This window comes from Salvia miltiorrhiza, chromosome 2, assembly GCF_028751815.1.
Source record: "Salvia miltiorrhiza cultivar Shanhuang (shh) chromosome 2, IMPLAD_Smil_shh, whole genome shotgun sequence".
Classification (NCBI taxonomy): domain Eukaryota; kingdom Viridiplantae; phylum Streptophyta; class Magnoliopsida; order Lamiales; family Lamiaceae; genus Salvia; species Salvia miltiorrhiza.
The window spans coordinates 72,503,623-72,523,678 of NC_080388.1; the positions used below are offsets into that span (position 1 = coordinate 72,503,623).

The following is a 20,056-nucleotide window of genomic DNA, read 5'->3' on the forward strand; positions in this document are numbered from 1 at the left end:
TTGATGGCAATTGGGGGATATATAATAAAAGACCTTTTAATATAATTAATTAACAAGATAGCTAAAATAATTATGTGACACATCACATCAAATCAAGGTGTTTTTTATGGTTTCTAGGGAGAAGATAGCAAAAAAAAAGAGAGTCTTTTTAATTGGGAATAAAAGGAATGTATAGAATAGTATATAGCTCAATGCCACCATGAACTTGGTTGTGCTGTTTGTATATACATTTCTCAGAGTTATAGAGAGAGGATCTTGGAGTGAGAGAAAAGAATCTAATTAACAATATAAAAAATTAAATTGGGCAGAAAGCATAGAGATGCCTGAACCTTAATAGCTACCCTATTCATCCACACTCCAAAGTAAAAGATACCTCAGTCTAAACTGTAAAAACCATATGTAGACTGCCCCAACACAAGACATGAAGAAGATTGAAATAGCAGCAAATTCCCTATACACTGTTTGCTTTCTTGTTTTTCGTGACCATTTGTTTTGGATTAATTACTTAATTTTTTTTCTAGGAGTTTTATAATTCTGATTAACCTAATTAGTCCAGCATGGGAGTTTAACACCACATCCACTAATTACAGTACTGTATATATATTTGAAGGTTGAAGAATTTGGTAAATGATGATGTATGCAACATTATGATTTTTGATCATTTTTGAAGCAATAATATGTCAATTGATGGGATTAATTTAGCAAATTGTGATTAGGAAAGAGATGGGGTAAATATTCTCCCTTCCCTATTGGTCTGAAGAGAACAGGAACTATAAAACAAAAAACTAGTAGAGAACCCCCTTCCACTCTTGCCTTTTTCTTTATTTTTTTGGTTTTTTGTTTTTATTTCCAATTAGAGTGAGAGCAGTGTCACTCAGTATGTTTGGTACACTAAATTACTATAAAATACTATTCTCATGTAGTAAGCTTAATGAGATGTCTATTCCACAAAGTGATCGCTTCTTGTACCCAAACAGAAGCCTTCCCACGCGTCAAACACAACAATAATGCAAACTGACACAGTGAGGGAGAGAGAGAGAGGTAGCATATAGTATGTAACATTTGAAACATCCATGTATTATATATATATATATATATATATATATATATAGGGAGAAGTTCAAATAAGAACCACTAATAAAATAAGAACGGAGAATCATTTTAAGCCATTCGATCATCAAGATCTACAGTGGATGCATCATCTTGGTGGATGGATGCAGATGCTGGGTTCGAATCCTGAAGGGAGCAAAAAATTATTTTTTTCGGATGCATTAAATTTAATAGCGGATGCATTAATTTGTATAACAGATGCAGTAATTTTATTGGTTCTTATGTTCTCACGATAATTGTGGTTCTCACTATAACCGCACCCTATATATATACTACATATATATATATATATATATATATATTACCTCATTCGTCCTACTTCGAGTGTCCTGTTTGTTTCCGTCACTGTAATTTTTTTAAAATCTAATTGAATTATTAAGTGGTGTAATGTAGAGTTGAAAAAGTGATGTGAGCTCTAAAAATTCTCACTTTTTGAGACTAATTCTTTTTCATAAAAGAAAAATAAGACATTTGAAGTAGGATAACCCAAAAAAAAATAAGACACTTGAAATAGGACGGATGTAGTATATTAGTATATACATATAGGAATGAGTTCTAATAAAACAAAAGTTATAGGGATGACTTCTATAAACTAACACAATACCATAATTCTTATTGCATTTTATAATAATTGTATTTGCATTATTATAGTATTTCCTGTTCTATATACTATGATTTTTCTACACTGAACGCACATTAATATGGATTTATGTAGTGTTTGATATTATGGGTTTAAAAGCAGGATAAGTTAAATTAATATGGATTTATGTAGTGTTTGATATTTATGTGTTACTAATATGGTCAACTCCAGGTTTATCCCAAGACCCTAACTTATTTTGTGGGATTAACCCACACTAATTATCCCACCTCCCCCATGGGATTAACCCACACTAATTATTCCACCCCCTCCATAGGCTACTAATTTAGGTATTTGATATGTTAATCCAACATATTTCAATGGATACCAAACACTTTTTGGGATTAATTACCAATGATATCAAACACCCATTTGAGATTAGAAATCATGACTAATCCACACTAAATTATCAGGATAATTTATATCCTGATTAATCCAATACTGAAAATCAAACGGGCCCATAGTCTACAGTTAGTTGTGTGAAAAATGTAAAAATGCAAATATAGGTGTTATGAAATGCAATAAGAACTATGTTATTGTGCATTACGAAATTTGGTTCTTACTTTTTACAATAGCTTTGATTTTTATGTTAACCTAACCCTATATATATTATAAATATATACGATATAGTGAAAGAGAACAAAAACTATTTTCAGTGCTATTCAATCAATAAAATCTACGATGAATGTATTTCATTGATTGATAAATGTAGTAACTGGTTAAAAATTCTACAAATGTAGTGATTTTATACGTTCGCTCGATGTTCTCACGAAATAATATACTCCCTCCGTCCACAAAAATTGTGTGTTTATTACTATTTTCGTCCGTCTACAAAGATTGTGTGTTTTCCTTTTTTAGAAACCTCCTTTATACTTTAAACCTCATTCACACTCAATATTTACAAAATACCACTCATTACTTTTATAATTTGGTGGGTCCAATCCTACCGTTTAACACTAAATTCACAACCATAATCTATATATATGTATATGTATAATTTCATATAATTGGCATATACTAATATTGTTGTTAAGGTAAAAGACATGAACCACCGCTAATTTACAATTGATTCGTGAGATTGATGTACTCCAAAAAATTTATAACCTAAAACAATTTCACCATTGCTATGCTACATATTTCTTTGCCAAAAAGTAGTAACAATTTGTCTTCAAATTAATTTATGTAATTTGCAACATTTATGCACACATGCAAAAACTATCCAAATATATATTGTTGGCACAAGATTTTGGGGCCCTTAGCAATTTGATGAGATGTCAATTTTGTAAGGAGCCATCACTTTCTGAAAAGATTATAGGCAATGAGAAACAACAATGGAAACTGAAGAATGCTAACCACTTCTAACCTTTGAGGGCAAATAAAAAGTGATGTTCAATCCTAGAGAGAGAGAGAGACATTATGTGTGTGTGAGAGAGAGGGAGAAGAAATGTTTGTAGTCGTTGAAACACGCATGTGAACAAATAAGGGAGTAAATGTATTTTGTCGATGTCGATTTATAAACTTGGTATAAATTATTGGGAATTGGGATTTGGGAGTTGGGACCGAACACCATTTATTTACTTATATACACTCTCCGTCCCACGAATCTTTACACGTTTTTTTTAGGTTGTCTCACGAATCTTGACACATTTTCAAATAAACAGCCACATTGTGGTCACCCACAATTTACCTAAATAAAAAATAATTTAATTTATTCAACTTATTTTTAAAAATAAAAATAAAATTTAGTTATCTTATCATAGTCTCTACACTGTAATTATTTTTTTGTAATTTTTTGGTAACTTTTTTATTTTTATTAAAAAATAAATTAAAAATAAAAAATGTAAAAAAAATTTAAAAAAATAAGTACAATGTAGAGAATATAGTAAAATAACTAAATTAAATAAATCTAGATTTTCCTGATTATACTAGTGTGTGGGTGGCCACAATGTAGCAGCATAGATTTATTGTTTCAAATAAGGTAACTTCTCTCTCTTACTTTGTCACTTTTATCACTTTTATACTTTATTAACTACACACTTAAAACACTAATTTACAATAACTTAATTTCCGTGCTGAAATCAAACGTGTCAAAATTCGTGAGACGGAGAGAGTATTTATAATAGAATAAAATAATAAAATTGATATATTATGAAAACAATGTCACAATCAGGAAAAAAAAAAATTCACGATAGTGAAAAAACACCCGCCTCAACTAAAAGTTACGTTCGAATTTACATATTTTTTCCACATCCATCATTAGGGATGGCAATGGGCCGGATCTGGACCGGATCCTGCTTGGTCCAGATCCAGATCCATGTTTTTTTACTTAGATCCAGATCCGGTCCAGATCCATTGGATCCAAAAAAATGGGATCCAGACCCAGATCCATAAGATCCACAGGGTCTCGGGTCCAGACCCAGATCCATATCATTTTTCTAAAAAAAAAATTCTAAGCTAATTAAACATTAAAATAAAAATCATAACAATTGTCTAAAGTTTCAACAATCATTCAAGAATCCAATGTGGTCCACCATTGACAAAGGATACTCATGTATCACTATCATACTAATCAACTCCTTCCTTGAAACATCTTGATCAAAGTTGGCAGGCTTTTCCTTTTCCTTCAATTCCAAGATAGTGCACCCATCAGCTTCAGTTTTAATCTTCAATTGTGTTTGACCAACTCCAACTCGCAAGTGCTTTCCCGAACACACTTTCTTTGCATGCTTAAGAAGATGAGAAGTTCCCGTGGAAACTTTGTATGACAAAACAGCTTTGCAATATTTGCACTTCGCCTTTGTAACACCCTTCTCCACAATCTTATCAAAGTGGTCCCAAGCTTCAGAAGTGACTTTCTTACTTGTTTTTATAGTAACACCACTAATTGGATCTGCTTCATTTTCTTTCGAAACCTCGGTGGTATTGTTATCTCGTTCAAGGTCAACAAAGCCTTCAACCACGCCGGCTGCCCCATCATTTGGTATTTGAGACTGAACAGTTTCACTATTTGAATTAATGGATTGTTCTTCCATTTTCTACAATAAAGCAAAAATGAACACAATTATTTCATAGTCAATTCCATCAAGTTAAGCAAAAGTTCTCAACTGCATTATATGATGATTTTCTGTACAAGTTACACACATAATTAGCTCAATAATATTGTTATTGTTCTTTCCACAAAATATACTTACTGATAAACACAACTCAAATATATAATGCACATCATAAACCATAACATAACATTGCATTAACCACAACACAAGTAGCAGAATCATCTCATCAAAATCAAGAGCACAGCATATGCCACCAATTGCTAAATAAAGATTAGCTAACAAAACATCACTAGGCAACAACAACTCCACATCACATGTTCCAGATATTATTCTTAAATACAAATGCATCATCAACTTATCATCTATCGATATACAAGAATTGATACACAAATTTGAATAGACAACAAAAGTAACAAAAGTAACAAAAGTAAAGCTGAATGAAGGTTTACCTGATGAGAGGATGAGCAGCGGCCGGAGAGGAGCGGTCGCCGGTCGGAGAGGACGAGCAGCGGCCGGAGATGGATTGGCGTTGCCTTGCGCTGCTCTGCTCACACCGAGAACCTGCTCGGCTGCTCTGCAGCAGAGCCTCCGCTCAAGTCCACAGATTTCGGGTGGGGGAAAGGCCGAGACCGGAGGTGGACGAAGGTGGACGGAGATGGAGCGGCCGTAGATGGATTGGCGTTGCCTGCTGCTCACGCTGCTCTGCTCACGCTGCTGCTCTCAGGTGGGGAAGGCCGGAGGGGCTGATTCGGAGGTGCACGGCCGCCGGCCGGAGGATAGGCGAGCGGCGCGGGTGGCGTGGAGGATAGGTGAGCGGCGCAGGTGAGGTGAGAGTCAGACCGTGAGATGATTAGATGAAGTAGGGTTTTGATTTTGAAATTGAATTGTAAAAGTTAGATATGTTTAGGGTTGAATAAAATTAAAAAAATAAAAATATTATATCTATAATATTACCGGGTCCAGATCCGGATCTGGACCGGATCTGGACCGGATCTGGGTTTTATACCTTCTACTCCAGATCCGGATCCGGTTTTTTAGAGAGTGGTCCAGATCCGGTCCAGATCCGCCGGGTCCAAATTTTGCAAGGTCCAGATCCGGAAAAAAGGGTCTGGATCCGCGGATCTGGACCGGGTCCCGGATCCATTGCCATCCCTATCCATCATTCAAAAGTCAAACAAATTTTACATTTCGTATGCATTAAATTTGGTCTGTAAATTTTTGAAGGTGAAATCATGGGGTATTAAATTTCAATAGAAATGAAAAATAGAAGAAGTGAAAATGACTGAAATTGAAGGCGAGAAGAAGTCATGAAAGACAAAAGATGGAGCACAGAAGCTCACGTGGGAAAGGGAAACTGACTTATTTTAGTACTTGCTGGTCTCCCCACTCTAACAATAATCAATTGCTTTCATTTATTTTTCTGTTTCTATTTTAATGGACAAATTAAAATGTTTTCTCGGTGAGTCTTAAATTGTCACTGACTTTGTACTTCATGTGTATTTTTTGAAATTCGTATCGTTTAATTTTTTACCATTTATTTTGGTTTTATCACATATAGTAATGTTTACATTCAAGGGTTATTTCAATCAATCAACTAATAAATATTTATTTTTTATTATAAAAATAAAAAGTAGCTACTAATATAATTTTATTATTATTATTATTATTATTATTATTATTATTATTATTATTATAATAATAATAGTTCGCAACAAAGGACAAACTATGAAGCTCCTTAGTTGTGAACTATTAAGGACAAAATAATAATTTATGTGAATAATATTTTTATATCTTCATGGCTATTGTTTATCTTTACAATAACAAGCTAGATATTTTGATATATTCTCTTTAATTTATTACTTCCATCGTTTCATTTAATTTGGCCTAGTTTCCTTCTCGAGCCATTCCCATTTGATTTAGTCTGTTTTATTTTTGAGTAAGAAACTATCGCTACAATAGATATGAACTCATATATTTTATATTAATATTTTATTTTCTTAAACAATCGTGCCCAAATAGGGATGGCAGTGGATCTTGGACCCGGTCTAGATCCGTGGATCCAGATCCGTTTTTATGGATCTGGATCTCAGTTTTGAAAACGGATCTGGATCTGGATCTTGAAATTTTAGATCCGGATCCGGCCCAGATCCGACCCGTGGATCCGTTTTATTTTATATATATATATTTTATATTTTATATTTAGTTTACTAATAATATTAACTAAATTAAAAATAATAAATAAATTATATTCCAAAGAATAAAAACTAAAAGTAATTAGATAAAAGTATTTTGTGTTATATTTTTCATGATAGAAATTAGATGTTGTTGATTTTGTGAAATTTTTTTAATTTAATTTAAAAATAGTAGATCCATGGATCTGGACCCGTGGACCCGCGGATCTGACGGATCTGGATCTGGATCCAAAATTTTCAGATCCACGGATCTGGATCTGGATCTGGATCTAGTATATAAAAACGGATCTAGATCTGGTATTGGCCAGACCCGGTCCAAATCCGGCCCGTTGCCATCCCTATGCCCAAAAAGAATTAGGTCAAGAGTGGTGAGACAAATTGAGTACTAATTTATTAAAATTTAAAATTAGGGATTGTAACTTGTAATTCTATTATTATTATTAATATTATTATTATTATTATGAGAGGTTACAGTGACATTTTTCTTTTCTTTTTTTTTGAAACGATTATAGTGACAAGTCACATTATTGAGTCAATGGTTCAAAGTAATACACGTTTGGTATTGGGGCCCGTTGGTATATGATTTTCAGTAGGCCCACTAAGTAACCATATGCCCGGCCCACTTTCAGTTATTGTTAAATTGTGGCCCGGCCCATTATCTCTCTCCTTTCCCACAGTGACGCTGCGGTGCTCGAGAAAGCCTCCGGCATCTTCTTTCATTTGCGACGATGATGTCTAAGCATATTCTAGCCCGACTCCGACCCCTAACCCGGCCCGCTTGTCGTAGTTCACAGCCCGCGAACTACACGACCCATGAATTTCATCATAAGCTCCAAAGTCGGCGTTACTCGGATTCTCCGCTTCCATCTCCGGCCGCTCCGGCTCCTACTCCTCCACCGTCGGCTAAGATATATTCAAAAAGCTCTTTGAATGAAGCTGAGCTGAAGAAGTTCGCCGCCATTTCTGAGACATGGTTTTCTTTTTTCTTAAGAGAAGAATTGAGTCTCTTTTTTTTGCGTGTGTTAATTTTGGAGATTTTGCTCGATTATGTTTTGTTGATTTATCAATTTGTTTAATTTCTTGCTGAATTGATGTTAGGTGGGATGCTGAAGGACCGTTCAAGCCATTGCATGTGATGAATCCGACGAGACTTGCGTTTATTAGGTCCATGTTGTGCCGGCATTTTGGGTAATTTTAGTATGCTATTGCATATTTAGTTGTTTCTGCAAATAGATTTTTACTATGCAAATCGGCAGAAATTGTGATTATTTCTTCCCCCACTTTGATGTAATTACTACTAGGGTAAAAAAATTGGGTATTGTTTAATGCAACATGTTTCAGGAAGGATCCAAGCTGTTCGAGGCCATTTGAAGGATTGAAGTTTGTGGATGTTGGTTGTGGAGGAGGGATTCTATCTGAGGTATAATTTTTTAACCACTTTGGTAATCTTCAAAGTTGGTATGATTCATTAATAGGCATTTGGAGATCGTATCTCTGGGATAGTAGGAGCTTATTGACTATTGTTCTTCTATTAGTTATTGTTGTTGAATTGGTTATTAATGGAGGTAAACTTGTTAATCTTAACATGTATGTTTAGCTTTTGCTAGTATTCGTTCGAGTCCTAGGATGACTCGTTTCTGGCCTTCATTTTTATTTTATCATATTTCAGCCTTTAGCTCGCATGGGCGCACATGTTACAGGAGTTGATGCTGTGGAAAAGAATATCAAGATTGCCCAGCTTCATGCGGTATGTCTTATTTGAGGAGGAAAAGGAGAATTTAATAAGTCACGGTGCATTCCACACTCATGTACAAGGGCATTGTGTCTTGTACGGTTTTATTGTGAAAATTCATGCCATCTAGTTTAGTCTGCAACCATATATGAATTACAGACAACTAAAACATGGGATGCAAACCAATTCAATAGCTGTAAAGATAGTGGTGGATAATTGTACTTTGAGAAATTTGAAATGGAATGCATTCTATCCAGCAATATTTTCACAAAGCTGTAAGTCTGTAACTGTGGAACAAAAACTGATTTAAGAATGTAGAATGATAATAACTTTGAATTCCTGGCTTGTTGAACTTCTTGATGCATAATCTGCATGACATTATGGGAATGAACTGAAATTATTACATTTTGTAAACCTGTTTCCTTATACTTCAAAAGTGCATGTATATAACAACAACAAGAAACTTCTATTGTTTATGTCAGTGAGAGTGTATATATTTTGCAGGATTTGGATCCAACAACTTCCTCTATTGACTATCTTTGTACAACAGCTGGTATATGTCGTACTTATGTGTTCACTGTGAAGGTTAAAACAATTGATCAACTATTTGTGTTTCTTTTATATATTTCACTCACTCTCTTGAGCATGGAAACTTGTGTGTTTTTATATTTGCTTATGTCTCGGTAAAGCTCATGTAGTTATTTATTGCTATCATTTGGGGCAGTTTGACAAAAAGTATTTTCTCATTATGTATCAAGGAATGTTAGTGCTAGACTAAAATATGACATATAACTAAGTATGTCTTTGTAGTTTTATCACTTTATGTCATGCTGTTAATCTACCCTTGGTATGGGCATTGTATGTGTTAGGGCATTTTCTGGGAATTGACATCTATACCTTTGTAGATCTATTATTTGATTCATTTATATGGACCTCTAAACCTATTCTTCTAAGCTGATGCGACAGCTATGCTTTGACAGAAAAATTGGTGGAAGAGCAGAGGAAATTTGATGCTGTACTTGCACTTGAGGTATGTTATTAATGCTTTGGATGGAGTATTTACACTGGTCTGATTGTCAACATTAATAGGATATTTTGATCTTCCATCTAATTTTCTGTAAATCCATATCATCTGCTCTTTCATGATATATGATGATTGAGTCGATGCACTCTTCTAGAATGTAATATTGAAATCTATTCATCTATATTTGTCACTTTTCCGTGCTCCTTGGATTGTGGATGTCAGATGCACACCTGATTGTTTACATGCTATCCAGGTAATCGAGCATGTGGCAGATCCTGCTGATTTCTGCAAATCGCTGTCAGCTTTGACCGAATCTGGTGGAGCTACTCTGATCTCAACGATAAATCGATCAATGAGAGCATATGCAACAGCTATCGTTGTGGCAGAATATGTCTTACGTTGGGTATGCTACTACTTTTCCATATTGCTCACTGTGGTTAAGGCTTGCTTATTCACCATGATGATGACATTCCTGCAAAATAAAAATAAAAAAAATCATGAATTTATTTCTTACATTCATGCATATTGAAATATCAGTGCCTGTGAATTTAACTTTTCATCTATAATACATATCTCCTCTGAAAGGAGTGGTCCAAGTCTTCAAAAGTTAGACTAGGATAACAGTCAGACATGAGTTGGGGGTTGGCACGTGTGAGTTTTATTTTGACTTGTCTGATCTTGTTTAGATTCTTGGGGGATGTCTATTACACGATTGTAATTATGTTGGCAAGTTATGCTTCATAAACTCGAATGATGTGGAAGTTTAGTTTATGCACACTGTCTTAACATGTGTAAATCTCTCAGCTACCAGCGGGCACACATGACTGGTCGAGCTTTCTCACCCCAGAAGAGCTAGTCCTAATTCTTCAGCGAGCTTCAATTTCTGTAAGTCGGAAGCAAATCTCCATACCCTCTGATGTAGTCTTTTCTTTTCTTCACGAGATGTAAACTGCTGCTTGCATTCTCTTCCAGGTCCAAGAGATGGCTGGGTTCGTCTACAACCCACTGACAGGGCGATGGTCTCTCTCTGATGATATCGGTGTAAATTTCATTGCATACGGTACAAAGAACCACGAATAGATCAGGTGAAACATTGCGTACCACTATGTTTCTTTCTCATATTCAAATTTTGTTTCCTCTCTTTTATCTCAGTGACATCTCTCATTTTTTGTACAACTGTGGCAGCAGGAATGTTTTGAGGTTTGAAAGAAGTGTTCAGTGTTCGAAGATATACCAGTTTTTTTCTTTTATGGTTGTTAGTAACAGAGTATAAAGCTAATGATTTGTTTATTTAATAATGTTGGAACTTTTTTCTTCTGTTTATGGAGAAGTTTTCTCATATTTCAAAGAAAACGAGCTGAATTTTTCATATGGTATAGCCGTGTAGGCTGAGGATGGTACTGGTATTTTTAAATTGGGGCAAAAACTTGTGTGAATTTATCCTAATTAAATCAATTAGGTTTCAACAATCTCAATTAGGGTTTATTATTTTTTAATTAGAGGTTATCAAATTAGAATTTATTAATATTAATTAGAGTTTAATTATAGTAACATTCAGATGCATTGTAATAATGGAATGTGTCTCATTAATTGGTGCGGCTGCTGTTTCTGTTTCAAGACTCAAGTGGCCATAAACATGTTTTACAATTGAAACAATTGATATGTGCTTACAAACATGATTTTATTTTCTTTAATACTAGTACTATTTTATACTTGAAATATTACGTACTGTATATATCACATATTCTGAAGGCCAAATATACTAATTTTACCCAGTAATATATCTTGTTTTCAAATCTAGCCCAATAAATAACAATTGAATCTCACACTTAAAATATGCTCAATAAATTCAAATTATTTTTCAAATAAACAAAATCTATCCTGGCTCTACAATATGGCACTCCAATTGTAGATTTAAGAATAATGATATTATTGAATTAAATTAGTACATTTTGGGGGTCGTTCGTTAGAAGGATTAGATTAGATTAGATTAATTTTATGATATTTTGTTCAATTAGGTGAATATTCATTCTCGGTACAAAGCCACGTATGAATAGTCTTGGCTTATAGGTCTTGGCCTATCTTTATGATAAAATTAATCTCAGATAATCTTGTGCTAATTCAATTTCGGCAATCGAAACGAGACAACATATACAGTTCTGATCACAGTCAGTTAGTACGTTGCATGATTTTTTAAAGTTGGGAAAGTATATAATTTATTATCATAAAATTCGACCATCTTGTTGATAATATCGCAATTTTTTTTATAAATTTCAACATTTTTGCAATTCTGTTACAAGGCCCAGTCCAAATTTTGATATCGAAAAATTCAGACGACGTCAACCCAAATTTTGATATCATAAAATACACGTGTAATATGAAAATATTAGGCTCATGAAAATATTGCAAAAAGTATTACACATAATTTTCTAATTTAATAATTTTAAATGCTAGTATGGCATTGCTCAAAAAGAGATCAAGCGTTGTAACAACAATTAATATTTTGCCGTATACGCTTTAACAAACTCCAAAAAACTAATGTCATCTTCTTTTAATTGTTTAGCTGAAAAAACATTAATTTGCCGTTTCATATAATTTGTTGAGCTACTTTTTGAATTCGAATTAAATGTAAAGCATGTTATTTATTGAAAGATAGTAATAGGATTTGCATGGATGATTATTACCAACTGGCCTTATAAGATGATAAAGGATAATATAGTGCGCATCCCAACACACTCTCTTCCTTTTTTATTTAAAAATAAAAATAGTTGATTGCGTTCCATGCTGCAAATTGGGCTCTCTCCTTGTCACGCTAGATTATGTCCTTCCACAAATTTATCAAATAAATCAATACTTGTATTTTAGTGGTAATCCATCCACTCGTTTATTAAAGGCATATGTCAAGAATAGTACCGTTATATATATATATATATATATATATATATATATATATATAAATACTTGAATATGTCACTTTTATATTGTCCGGCGAGATAATGCATTATTGTCCGAAGAAATAATATTATCTGATTGAGTTATATATTATCTCATTGATTAATTAATTAATAAAATATATAATTGTCTGACGAGATAATACATTATTGTCTGATGAGATCACATAGGATGATATATTGGTCTACCAAAAAATTCACTTTTCTACTACAACAATGTCAAATAATTCATCAAAAATAAGTAGATTTTAATATATTTTTATCAAAATAAATATTTTTATTTATTAATTATCAAAAATGAGTATTTTAAATTTTTGAGCCATATTTATGTTGCTTTAGCGTATGGGAACACCTATCCAAACCAAGTTAGTTGTTTTCTATTTTTCTTCCTCTTTCCATAATTCCATCCATGCGTTGAAGCGCGAAGCCGCGAAGAGCAGCTCTCTCTCTCTCTCTCTCTCACACACACACACACACACACAAGCGCGATCTGGTTATTGAAGCCTCTGTGTCGAACTGTTTGATTAAGAGCCAACAGCTCAAGGAAGAAATGGACGGTGTCGATCATTCAACACTTGCTCGAGGCCGCTTGGCGGTGCTCTCAGCTCACCTCTCAGCTTCATTTGATCAATCCGGCGCCGGAATTCTGGAATCCTCTGGCTGTTCCGCCGTCGTGGCACCGCCGCCGTATCTGAAGGGATCGTTAACTCTAATTGATGAGCGTACTGGCAACAAGTACCAGGTTCAGGTCTCCGAGGAAGGCACCGTCAAAGCCACCGACCTCAAAAAGGTTTTCTTATTTTGAAATTGAAGCCCTTCTACTTTCGTTCTCGTTATGATTGGAAAGAAGCGTAGTAGCAATGCGAAGTGATTACTTCATTTACTTCGTACAGAATTGTTACCGCTAAAATTCTTATTCCCGCGGGAAGTTGTTGGAAGTGTGTGTGTGTGAACGTTAATCACTCCAACGGTTAATTTGAATAATCCTTTCGTTGCTAGTATAAGTATTTCATTGATACATAATAATAATTCAAGTGAGTGTTACAGATAACCACCGGAAAGAATGACAAGGGGCTCAAGCTTTATGATCCAGGATACCTTAACACTGCCCCAGTGCGGTCATCGATCTGCTATATTGATGGAGATGAAGGGATTCTTAGATACAGGGGTTATCCGATTGAGGAGCTGGCTGAGGGGAGTTCCTTTCTGGAAGTGGCTTATCTTTTGAGTAAGCGTTACACTTTTGCTAGTAGGTTTCTTCTGTGTTTTCATCTGAGGGAATTGCCTAATTGCAGTAATGACGCTTCCTTAAGAACTCGATAGATATTTGCTGATTTGATTGACCATATAACTCATGATTTTGTTGATTTATATGTGAGGTATCCCTACCTTACTTCATAGATTCTTTTGATTAACTGATGGTGCTGTATGATATGTAATACATTTACAGTAACTCTCTTTTGGTTGGTACTTGCATGTCTTCTTACAAGGTCTACGTGTTCCATTCACTGGCTAGTCAATTTGATTTTCGACATTGGTTGCTTTTTCACCTTTTCTGCATTAAAGTTTGATGAATTCTTCTTTTTCTGAGTAGTGTATGGAAATTTACCATCTGAAGGTCAGTTGGCAGATTGGGAGTTTTCCATCTCACAGCATTCAGCTGTTCCTCAAGGAGTATTGGTATTTTTCTCTAAGTTGTCTTCTTTTTCCTGCAACTGTTGAATGGAACAATCATCTTCAGATATTCTCTTTCCTTTTAGTCATACTACTTTGATGTGTCTGAAAGTCTGCTCCAACCTCTGCATGTCAATACATAGTTTTGTATGTGTGTATGTGCTGTGTTTTCTATTATATTTAGAGTACCTTGCTTTTGAAAAAGATAGCATTTTTAGTATAACCCAACCCTATATATATATATATATATATATATATATATATATATATATATATATCGATAGAATACTGTTCAATCCTAGTGGGGTTTGTACATGAAAATAGAGTTTCTAAAGGTATTTCACCATATTTGGCAGGACATCATACAAGCAATGCCCCATGATGCTCACCCAATGGGTGTTCTTGTTAGTGCTATGAGTGCCCTTTCAGTCTTTCATCCAGACGCAAATCCAGCTTTACGAGTAAGCCTTTTCTATTTTATTTTTTGGATATAGAGTACTTACAGTTTTCTTCTTTATTTAATACATTTACCCTTCTGCAATATGGACTTTGTGCTTTAAGATACTGTCAGAAAGTGCTATTGGATTTTTGGGAAACCAGCTTTGAGATTGTCCGTGGCATCAAATCGTTAATTTTTATTTTTGTTTTTCCTTATATCAGCTTTTGACTTGCTTAAAACTCCGTCAATGAATGAATAATTTTGGTGGTGTTGCCATGATTGAAAAGTTCATCTTCTCGAAATAATATTATTCTGTTTGTTTATTCATCAATGATATTTGACACAGGGCCAAGATATATACAAGTCTAAGCAAGTGAGAGACAAACAAATTGTCCGCATACTTGGGAAGGTGATGCCATTTTCTTCCTTCACTTCAGCTAATAGCTGTAATACTCATATCATGTCTACAGTCTGCATGCTTATTTGCTTTGAAATAAGTCACAATATTGTACAGCTGATCAAGAGATTTGGTGGAAGAAATATTAAAAGCTTATAAATTATTTTCAGGCTCCAACAATTGCTGCAGCTGCTTATTTGAGAATGGCAGGGAGGCCACCTGTCCTTCCGTCCAGCAACCTCTCATACTCAGAGAACTTCTTATATATGCTTGATTCATTGTATGCACTCATTCCTTCTTGTTTTCCAGATATTTTTAGTCTTTAAGATTGATATCAAGTTAATATATCCTACTTTAATGTACTGACTTCCTATATTCTGGCTCAGGGGTAGTGTACTTATAGGCACTGCAGTGTGTTAGTGCATTAGCAAATGTTTAATTTCGTTGAAGCTTAGGTGATGATCCAACTAATGTTTTGATGTAAAAAACAGGGGCAATAGGTCTTATAAACCAAATCCTCGGCTTGCTCGTACATTGGATATTCTTTTCATATTACATGCAGAACATGAGATGAATTGCTCCACTGCAGCTGCAAGGCACCTTGCTTCAAGGTTATATCCCATGTCTTCTTGAACAATGAAAAAATGTAGTGCTGTCGTTTGTAACTTATGTAAAGCTGCTTCTACAGTGGTGTTGATGTGTATACAGCCCTTGCTGGTGCAGTTGGAGCTCTCTATGGTCCTCTTCATGGTGGAGCAAATGAGGTACTTATCTTTTACTTCTACGAAACTACTTCATAGGAAGTTTTTGGTGTTTCAATCAATGAAACATGAATTAATTAGTTAGGGTAACACAGTATCTGAGTATGATTATTAACTGTTCAAGTTGCATTAAAATCCAAAATTTTCTTGTTTGTTTACTTTGTAGGCTGTGCTTAAGATGTTGAGTGATATTGGAAGCGTAGAGAATATTCCTGATTTCATCGAAGGTGTAAAGAACAGGTTGGTATCCTTCTATGCTTACCATCTCTTTTATGACAACCAGTAAAAGGTTCATGGGTGGGTTTAATGTTATGTATTACTAAAATGCCATAATCTCTAGGAAGCGTAAGATGTCTGGTTTTGGGCACCGTGTTTATAAGAACTATGATCCGCGAGCGAAGGTCATCAAGAAACTTGCCGAGGAAGTATTTTCAATTGTTGGCAGGGATCCTCTTATAGAGGTGGGTCCATTATACAGTGAAGTTTGAGCATTGCTTTTATGTATAAATATAAAACTGCGATTGATCCTCAAATGCGGTTGGAATTGCTGAATTGGAATAGTTCTTTTATGAGAACCTTATTCATACACAATGCATTTATTGCTTGAAAAATCAAGAGTGCAACAGCAACTGGATAGTCCTTGTAAATTTGAGATGCTTAGTGCTGGATCTTAACAATCAGTTTAATGTCATTTGCAGGTGGCCATAGCCTTGGAAAAAGCTGCACTATCTGATGAGTACTTTGTGAAGAGGAAGTTGTATCCTAATGTTGACTTTTATTCTGGCTTAATATACAGGTACTATTACTGACATTCTCTGTGGCTCCATTTTCATTTTGCAATCATTTTGGTATCTTCATAGTGTATTCTCCATCTTGTGTTCAGGGCTATGGGTTTCCCAACCGAGTTTTTTCCTGTTTTGTTTGCAATTCCTCGAATGGCTGGCTATCTATCTCATTGGCGAGAGTCCCTGGATGATCCTGATACAAAGATAATGAGACCAGCACAGGTAATCTTTGCCTGGCTCTTTCTTAAGTTCTTCCTTTGGGACATTGCAGCTATAGGACTCTCTCCTTGTTATAGACAAGCTAGAATGTAGCACAGTTTCTTCCCGATTTCATTGTTTTCCTAAATTTTACGTAATTTGTCCTTGGAATAAAGAGAACTGCTTTACTGAAAGTTGGTGAAAAACTTCTTGTTTCACTGCATCTTTCCCATCTTGATGATTTCCAAGACAAACACAGTCCTCCAAGAGGGCGCCCTGTTTTCTGATGGTCGTTAAGGCGGTTTATACAATGCTACTGCATTTTGATCTTGGTTTCATTTCCAGGTGTACACTGGCGTCTGGCTACGGCAATACATGCCATTACAAGAACGGAAGATTTCCAGAGAAGAAGATAAACTTGGTCAGGTGGCAGTCTCCAACGCAACGAGGAGGCGTTTGGCTGGTTCTGGAGCATAGTCTTTTAAAACTCTGCATCAGATAGTCTGTTTTCTCACTGGTAGAAATAAGTATCGATCTTACAGGATCGTTGTGTTTTTCATCACCGGTCGGTTGAAGTCATCTTTGGTGTGATATCTATAAAGCATTTCACAACAAAAAACTGTAGCAGTACTCTTGCTAAGAATTTTTTTATTATCAAATAATAGTCACCAAAATTATGGACCATCATTATGTTGCCTTCATTCTGATTGTTGTTCTGTATGCAGGGTAGGGCTCTAAACGAGCCAACCCGAGCCGAATACTAGCCGGCTTGAGCGCGATTCGTTTAAATATTTGAGTGTTTTGAGTTCGGCTCGAGCTCAACTCGAGCTTCTGACTTATTAATTGAGTTTGACTCGTCACCCAATTACTGAGCTCGAGTTTGGTTTGAGCTCAACTCATTTAAGTGCTCGTGAACTAACTTGATTGAAGGCTCGATTGAAAGGCTATCAAATGGACTTCCACAAAGAGCGGCTTATAACAAACAAATTCAAACATGCTTGTGAGTCCAGCAAGCCGAGCACAATCAGACTCGAGCTCGGCTTTGAGCGGCTTTTTTGTGGATGGAGAGAGTAATTCATTAATTCACTAATGGTTCGACTCTTTTCGTTGGTCCCATTCCATCTCAATTTATGCATGTTGTCTCGGGCTTCTTTATCTTTTATAGAACTTCCATAAAAGAATACAATTCATATAATCATATTGGCAGACACTTCAAATCCAAAACATCACACCATAAAATTTCACAAAATAGATCTACATCAACTACATCATTCTCTCCATCTCTATCTTGAATCCGGCCATCTCAGCCTCACGGCATATTTCCTTACACTTGGCAAGCCTCCCAGAAGCCATGAAAATCCCAATCACTCCCCTGTAAATATCATACGTCGGAGCAAAACCACACTCCTTCAGTTTAGCAAAGTATCTCCCAGCCCTCGACAGATCATTGGAAGCAACAAAAAGCCTCATCAATACGCGATACGCTGGGAGATCAATCGGGCAATTCGAGGCCTCCATCTCCCAGACAACAGCCATTGCATCCCTATACCTACCCTCCACAAACCGGCTGTGGATCAGAGCCGTGTACATCACCACACCGGGAATCCTACCGGACTCCTTCACCCAATCATACAGCGCCTCCACAACGTCAAACTTCCCCAGCCTCGTGCAGACTTTCATGATAGCCGTGCAGTCCTGCTGGCTCAGCACGAGATCCTCCCTCCTCGCGAGCTCCTCCAGCAATGGCAGCGCGAGCATCCTCTTATCAGGGCACTTCCCGAGTTCAAGAATCACTTTAGCATACACGCTGGGGCTCAACACTCTCTTGCTTTTCTTAGCAGCTGACAGAAGCCTGCAGGCGAGCCTGGTGTTCCCTCCTCTCACGAAACCTCTCACAACTGCCTCGTAGACGCTCTGGCTGGCCAAGCTCAGGAACTTATCCAACTCAAACGGCATCTTCAACTCGTGCGCCCTTGCCATGACCTCAACCGTGGAGGCAAGGGTCCGATCATCGGGGAAGAGATGAGGCTGGTTCTGAGCCCAGCAGAGCACATGTAAGGCTCGGCCGGGAAGTCCCATATGCCCCAACTCCCTCACTGTCAGCGACAACGACCCTTTTCGGAGAAGCCGGCTCCATTGGTTGAGAACTGTGGACACATTGTCATCAGGGGGGAGGCTCTTGATCTCCCTGGCTAAACCGATCAAGAAAGACGGGTTCTTGTAAATCTGATTCGACACAGGCTGCCTTGAAACAGCAACATGAGTTCTAATCAGTTTCTTGGGCGTGGGAACTCCCAAAGGTCGAATCTTGTGAGGAAGCGGGAGAGGCAGAGGCCGCTGCCTGTCCAAATTTCCGGGCTTCTGAGGGACTCTGCCTTGGAAAAGGGATGAAATGGCCTCGATTTCATCTGGCTCCCATGATATATTTCCATCATAACTATCACTACCATCGATTTCATCACAACCGTCGGGATCCTCGACGCGATGAATCGGAGGGTGGAAGTCCGGCGGAGCCTCAGTGTGCCGGCGATGGCGAAGGTTCTTCGGAAGCTGCAGCTTTTTGTGGTTGTGTTTTTTGGTGCGGGAGCGCGATGCGAATGTTACTCCGTGTGAAAATCTGCTGCAGTGGAACGGATGGGAAGACGTGTAGCAGATTAAGCTCTCCATCCATCAAAATCGGAAGCAATCAGGGAAGTTGCTGCTGTATTGGATCAGCCCGATGGTTTCTAACAGGCATTTCGTCGAACATCTGGTATACGGAGAAATCTGTAGATTGTATGCACTTCCGATTGGATATCTCTGACTCTGTAGAAACCGTATTGAGCCTGAAAAATCTCACAAAAATGTGTTTGTGTGTGACTGAGATAGGGAGAGATGATCAACGGAATCTCCAAAATTTTCAATTACTTCGCTTTCATGATTTCATCGTCCAAGCGTTTCTATGTTGTTCCATAAAGTTTTACGTTGTAGTACCGACTTCGAGTCCTCAACTATCTTATCCACTTTACTTTCTTTTTCTTTTTTCTTTAATTCATTTTTTCTTAAAAAAAAAAACAAAATTAGTGACGTTTTTTTAATTAATGACGGAATAATATTTCAAGTA

The 20,056-nt window shown here is 36.3% G+C and overlaps 4 protein-coding genes across 8 annotated transcripts; 2 read left to right on the plus strand and 2 right to left on the minus strand.

Annotated features, from left to right (window-relative positions):
- Positions 1-4,245: 4,245 nt before the first annotated feature.
- On the minus strand, positions 4,246-5,313 carry LOC131009958 (zinc finger BED domain-containing protein DAYSLEEPER-like). Its single transcript, XM_057937355.1, has 2 exons — positions 5,250-5,313; positions 4,246-4,782 (listed from the first exon to the last, which is right to left on the minus strand). Exon 2 carries the CDS (start codon positions 4,777-4,779, stop codon positions 4,246-4,248), a length of 534 nt encoding a protein of 177 aa, XP_057793338.1. The 5' UTR covers positions 4,780-4,782; positions 5,250-5,313.
- A 2,321-nt stretch (positions 5,314-7,634) lies between these two features.
- LOC131009089 (ubiquinone biosynthesis O-methyltransferase, mitochondrial) lies at positions 7,635-11,117 on the plus strand. Of its 5 annotated transcripts, none has more exons than XM_057936295.1 (10): positions 7,635-7,965; positions 8,091-8,180; positions 8,334-8,412; positions 8,662-8,739; positions 9,229-9,309; positions 9,705-9,754; positions 9,971-10,151; positions 10,553-10,633; positions 10,721-10,833; positions 10,937-11,117. In XM_057936295.1, the coding sequence occupies exons 1-9, from the start codon at positions 7,721-7,723 to the stop codon at positions 10,826-10,828; spliced, it is 993 nt and encodes a 330-aa protein (XP_057792278.1). In that variant the 5' UTR covers positions 7,635-7,720; the 3' UTR covers positions 10,829-10,833; positions 10,937-11,117. The 5 variants fall into 5 exon arrangements, with proteins under 5 accessions (XP_057792278.1, XP_057792280.1, XP_057792277.1 ...); XM_057936297.1 differs by having other exon boundaries at positions 9,229-9,277; positions 10,002-10,151; XM_057936294.1 differs by having other exon boundaries at positions 7,653-7,965; positions 10,934-11,117.
- A 1,908-nt stretch (positions 11,118-13,025) lies between these two features.
- LOC131009090 (citrate synthase, glyoxysomal-like) lies at positions 13,026-17,637 on the plus strand. Its single transcript, XM_057936299.1, has 13 exons — positions 13,026-13,489; positions 13,747-13,927; positions 14,294-14,379; positions 14,730-14,834; positions 15,159-15,221; positions 15,380-15,489; positions 15,701-15,820; positions 15,898-15,973; positions 16,137-16,210; positions 16,311-16,431; positions 16,669-16,766; positions 16,854-16,977; positions 17,299-17,637. The coding sequence occupies exons 1-13, from the start codon at positions 13,250-13,252 to the stop codon at positions 17,428-17,430; spliced, it is 1,530 nt and encodes a 509-aa protein (XP_057792282.1). The 5' UTR covers positions 13,026-13,249; the 3' UTR covers positions 17,431-17,637.
- A 495-nt stretch (positions 17,638-18,132) lies between these two features.
- LOC131009091 (pentatricopeptide repeat-containing protein At2g01860) lies at positions 18,133-19,950 on the minus strand. Its single transcript, XM_057936300.1, has one exon. The coding sequence runs from the start codon at positions 19,618-19,620 to the stop codon at positions 18,217-18,219; it is 1,404 nt and encodes a 467-aa protein (XP_057792283.1). The 5' UTR covers positions 19,621-19,950; the 3' UTR covers positions 18,133-18,216.
- Positions 19,951-20,056: the final 106 nt, after the last annotated feature.

Excerpts from the sequence above, each read along its gene's own strand:
- LOC131009958 (XM_057937355.1), bottom strand. The coding sequence starts at position 4,779 with ATGGAAGAACAATCCATTAATTCAAATAGTGAAACTGTTCAGTCTCAA.
- LOC131009089 (XM_057936295.1), top strand. The coding sequence starts at position 7,721 with ATGATGTCTAAGCATATTCTAGCCCGACTCCGACCCCTAACCCGGCCC. Across the intron at positions 8,413-8,661 it reads GAGGAGGGATTCTATCTGAG|CCTTTAGCTCGCATGGGCGC; the intron begins GTATAATTTTTT and ends ATCATATTTCAG. Across the intron at positions 9,755-9,970 it reads ATGCTGTACTTGCACTTGAG|ATGCACACCTGATTGTTTAC; the intron begins GTATGTTATTAA and ends TGTGGATGTCAG.
- LOC131009090 (XM_057936299.1), top strand. The coding sequence starts at position 13,250 with ATGGACGGTGTCGATCATTCAACACTTGCTCGAGGCCGCTTGGCGGTG. Across the intron at positions 13,490-13,746 it reads AAGCCACCGACCTCAAAAAG|ATAACCACCGGAAAGAATGA; the intron begins GTTTTCTTATTT and ends TGAGTGTTACAG. Across the intron at positions 14,835-15,158 it reads ACGCAAATCCAGCTTTACGA|GGCCAAGATATATACAAGTC; the intron begins GTAAGCCTTTTC and ends TATTTGACACAG.
- LOC131009091 (XM_057936300.1), bottom strand. The coding sequence starts at position 19,620 with ATGGAGAGCTTAATCTGCTACACGTCTTCCCATCCGTTCCACTGCAGC.